This window comes from Nicotiana tabacum, chromosome 19 (assembly GCF_000715075.1).
Source record: "Nicotiana tabacum cultivar K326 chromosome 19, ASM71507v2, whole genome shotgun sequence".
In the NCBI taxonomy this organism is placed as follows: domain Eukaryota; kingdom Viridiplantae; phylum Streptophyta; class Magnoliopsida; order Solanales; family Solanaceae; genus Nicotiana; species Nicotiana tabacum.
The window spans coordinates 79,336,797-79,341,002 of NC_134098.1; the positions used below are offsets into that span (position 1 = coordinate 79,336,797).

Here is a 4,206-nt window from a genome sequence, read left to right on the forward strand (position 1 = left end):
TTGAGTGCCTTTTTTGGTATATTAAAAATAATTTAATGTAATAAAGTAAAATTGAATAATCATTCCTGAAGTAACCCAATTAATTAACGAAATATGAATTATGACTTTTTTTAAAATTCACTCGGTTTTTAATTTTTGAGCATTATATTGAAAAAAATTACTACTTTTTTTCTACTCATTTTAATGATTTTGTTTTTTAAAAAAATTAATGTTTTGTCTTGAAGCAAACTTATAACCATTCAAGGTATTATACATGAGCCACATATCAGATAACTCTGCTCACCAAACACTGCTCATCTCACATTGTCATAAGCAGAACATATTTTCTAAATGGTCAATTTTTTTAAAGAACTCTTGGATATATTTTCAGATTTGAGCAACAAGCAATGCCCATCTAATGTCTTCAGATCACCAAGAGTTCGTCGGTCCCCTTCAAAACAAGAGGCAAAAACATATTAACAAATGGATCACAAACCATAATTCAGCATTTATAGTACATCAACTCCCATCCTCCCCACCTCCAATCCCATTGTAGGATCTAAAGATCAAATACAAATAAATGAAACGACACTACTTTCCAGAGACACACAGATTTTGATACATACAGTGTAGAAAGTGTTTTTAAGGAATGTACAAATATTGCATGTAGGGTGTTTCTAAAGGGAAAAGGATAAAGAATTCCCCTCTACTATATAGAATATCTTAATTATATCCTATGTTATACTTTGGAGCCATTCATATCCTCGTCGTTACCAAATCGTCTCGCATTTGCCCTTGACTGTTAACAACTCCAACCTGAAGTATAACATAAGGTAAATTTGAAGCGTGAAAGTCACCGTCTATGTTGGAGCTCTATTAGAAGCAAGGGCAAATATGAAACATTATGCTAATGACAAGGGTTATGAATGGCTTTCACCGAAGGTAAAATTAAGATATTATAATATAGTAAAGGGGTAAATTTGGACCTTTTCCCGTTTCTAAAAGCGTCAGCAGCTGGGATTATCTGGTGGTAATGAATGGTGTCGAGCCATTTTCTTAACTGTCATTGCCATGAACTTGCCCTGGTGCTCGGCCAGCGCCAACTCTTGTTCACTAGGTTCCCTGCTACCATCTCCTGAGAAAGTTCCAGCTCCATATGGAGAACCTCCTCTTATTGAATCCATTCTAAACATCCCTGCTCCAAATGTGTATCCTATTGGAACATAGACCATACCATGGTGAGCTAATTGAGTGATTGCTGTCCAGCTGCAATAAGCAAAAAGAAAGATTTCAACATGTCCACTGGATTTAGCAGATTGTTGTCTACCAAGCTCTGTCCCTCAATCGCTTGCATGATTAATATTGGAAGAAGAATTTAAAAGAATCATCAGAAAGAAGAAAAGATAACAGAAGATAAGGAAATAGAGATTGCATAAGAGTACAGCTATAGTCCTTCATAGACTATGTCAATTTGTGGAGAAAATGTCATGTTTAAGGATTCTACGACAACATATACGAGCAAGACATTTTTATAAAATAACTAATCCGCATCCAATTCAGCCGTAGATCCTGCAACCATCCTTATACTCTAAATTCAGGAAACCACTCAACCAGAAGTCATCGCCATCAACCTACTACTATTGGCATCTTCAGTCCATCTTCTCAAGTCCTTACCTATCTACAACACACAGAATTGGGAGAGGGAAGAAGGGAAAAGAAAAAAAAATCAATCAATCAGCCACACCTCAATCTCAACTGTACAAGTCCTTTTTAAACATGAAGCTTTATTTGTGCCCATTCCACTCAACAAGGAAAAAGGTTAAAAGACTAGAAAAAGAATAAAAGGAGAGAACCAACATCTAATTTCCCTCTCTGAGTTTAAGCTCATATATCCACTTGCATCATGACTTCCCAAGGTTGCAAATTATGAAATGATAATTATGCTTCAATAAACATACCCTCCGTTTCAGATTAGACGAGGTACTTTCCTTTTTAGTCTGTTCCAAAATAAATGACACATTTCTAAATTTGAAAATAACTCAACTTTAAACTCTTCATTTTACCCATTTTACCCTTAATGAGAAGCTTTTATAACCACACAAATGTCATTGCCCCACAAAGCTTTTAAGACCACAAGTTTCAAAAGTCTTTCTTCTTTTTTCTTAAACTCCGTGCCGAGTCAAACTACCTAGTCTAAATTGAAACGGAGGGAGTACTATATTTAATAGGAACCACACAAGGGCTATTTTTCTAGGAGAACAATAACGTTCAAGATTGAAGTAATTTTGATATATACGACAGTCGACATGTGTTACTGTGGTCTTATGTAAGCATGCATATCAACATCAAAATTATGTACTGTCATCATCTGTAAACAATAAAATAGCCAAGAGACCTATTAGCCCAAGAGAGGTACTACAATTATAGCAAATATATTAGATTAATACCTCCAAGATGATTTCTACCCTAATATGGTCGGTGACAGCTACAGCGACAGATCTCTGTCACAGTAATGGATAGTTACCACAGTAGTCAACCGGTTAGCTAACTAAAATGTATACTGATAATTGGTATGTGATCTTGATGCCTTAATAGGTCTGTTGGTAGATGAATAACTAAATATCTCAAGTATTTCAGCCATTTGTTGGAAGATTAGTTAGAAACTATATTTTTGAGGTCTCTAGAGCCTCCTTCTTCAATGATTCCGTGCAAGCCAATATTGAGATCATGGGGTTCTCTTATCTTTATCACTACCAGTTAAACGGAGCACCAGTTGAAGACAATACTTTGGATGCTCTGGGAAGCTACTATACATGCATATTTTGCAATGAGTTTAAAGACTAGTCATTAGTATGCACTCTCATCAATTATGTTATGTACTTAGATTCTGCTTGTGTTCTCCATTTCTTTTGTCTCTTCATCGGCAACAAGGTGGAACAATTATCTGAAGGGTCTCAGTTGATACGGATTGGTGCCACCTTTTGTTGTCTCAAACTAGAAATTATTAATATTACTCTATTCTTTTTTTGTTTTACATATATGTCATATACACCTTTGACATTGTCCAAATGCATTAAATCCAACTGAAAGTTACAATTAGCTCACACAGTAATCAGACATCATCGACATAAAAGAAATGAGTAATAGTATAAACACAAGTAAATGAATGACAGAAGATTAGACTTACGCAGTGGTCTCTTGCCCACCTCCTTGTGTACCAGTACTCACAAAGAAACCTGCAGGCACTCCAGCAAGTTTCTGTGGTCTCCACAATGGTCCAGTGGAGTCGAAAAATGCCTTCATTTGAGCTGCCATACATCCATATCTTGTAGGAAATCCAAACAAGAATCCATCAGCCTCAACTAGCTCATCCACAGATATCACTGGAATCTCATCATCTTTTTGTGGGACTTTCATTTTTTCCAAAACATCTGTTGTCAATGTTTCAGGAACCCTATAAAGAACCCCTTCAACACCTTCAATTCCATCAACCCCTTTTTTCATTCTCTTTGCCAAGCTTTCAATATGTCCATACATTGAATAAAACACAATAAATATTCTCAATTTCTTGGACCCCTCTATTTCTGAGCCTGTTACATCAGTTCCTTCAGTTTGACTTACTGGTCTCTCTGCTGATTCATTTATAGGAAACTTCTTCTTGCTTGGCATACAGCCTCCTCCTTTACCCATAATTAAGAAAATCAAAATTTGTCACAACCTTTTATCTAATTATGACTTGTGAATCATCTGAGGTAGCAAAAAGTTATTACTAGCTTTTTCTCCAAGTAGGTTGTAAGCAATTCTTGATTAGAGGATTTGATAGGGATCTTTAGCTATTTGAGATTATGTTTTGGGTTAAGTATATCACAAGCAAAGTTGACCAGAAGTCCTGAGCCTTTTTGGAGCTTTCTTAGATATCTGAATATATCTGCTAAGGGAAAAAGATATCTGAATTTAGAATTTTCTGCTAGAAGCTTCGATGGCAAGTGCTGACTTTTTTTTTTTTTTTTTTTTTAAGGCAATTGCTGACTTGCTGTCAATCTCATAGTGGATTCAAATTATTTTTGGCAGAGTTTGATTAGTTATGCTGTAATTAATTATTTTTATGCTAAGATTAGTTATTATTACTATTTCATCATGTGACAGTTAAAAATTATCACGCTACTATTTTTAATCCTGAGATAACTTATCCCAAAATTAATAACCAAATAAGGGATAAAGTGATAC

At 35.1% G+C, this 4,206-nt stretch overlaps 1 protein-coding gene across 3 annotated transcripts; it reads right to left on the reverse strand.

The window, feature by feature from the left end:
- Positions 1–276: 276 nt before the first annotated feature.
- LOC107788535 (putative NAD(P)H dehydrogenase (quinone) FQR1-like 2) lies at positions 277–3,915 on the reverse strand. Of its 3 annotated transcripts, none has more exons than XM_016610210.2 (3): positions 3,167–3,915; positions 966–1,245; positions 277–430 (listed from the first exon to the last, which is right to left on the reverse strand). In XM_016610210.2, the coding sequence occupies exons 1-2, from the start codon at positions 3,667–3,669 to the stop codon at positions 987–989; spliced, it is 762 nt and encodes a 253-aa protein (XP_016465696.1). In that variant the 5' UTR covers positions 3,670–3,915; the 3' UTR covers positions 277–430; positions 966–986. The 3 variants fall into 3 exon arrangements, with proteins under 3 accessions (XP_016465696.1, XP_016465695.1, XP_016465694.1); XM_016610209.2 differs by lacking the exon at positions 277–430 and adding an exon at positions 456–795; XM_016610208.2 differs by lacking the exon at positions 277–430 and having other exon boundaries at positions 456–1,245; positions 3,167–3,914.
- Positions 3,916–4,206: the final 291 nt, after the last annotated feature.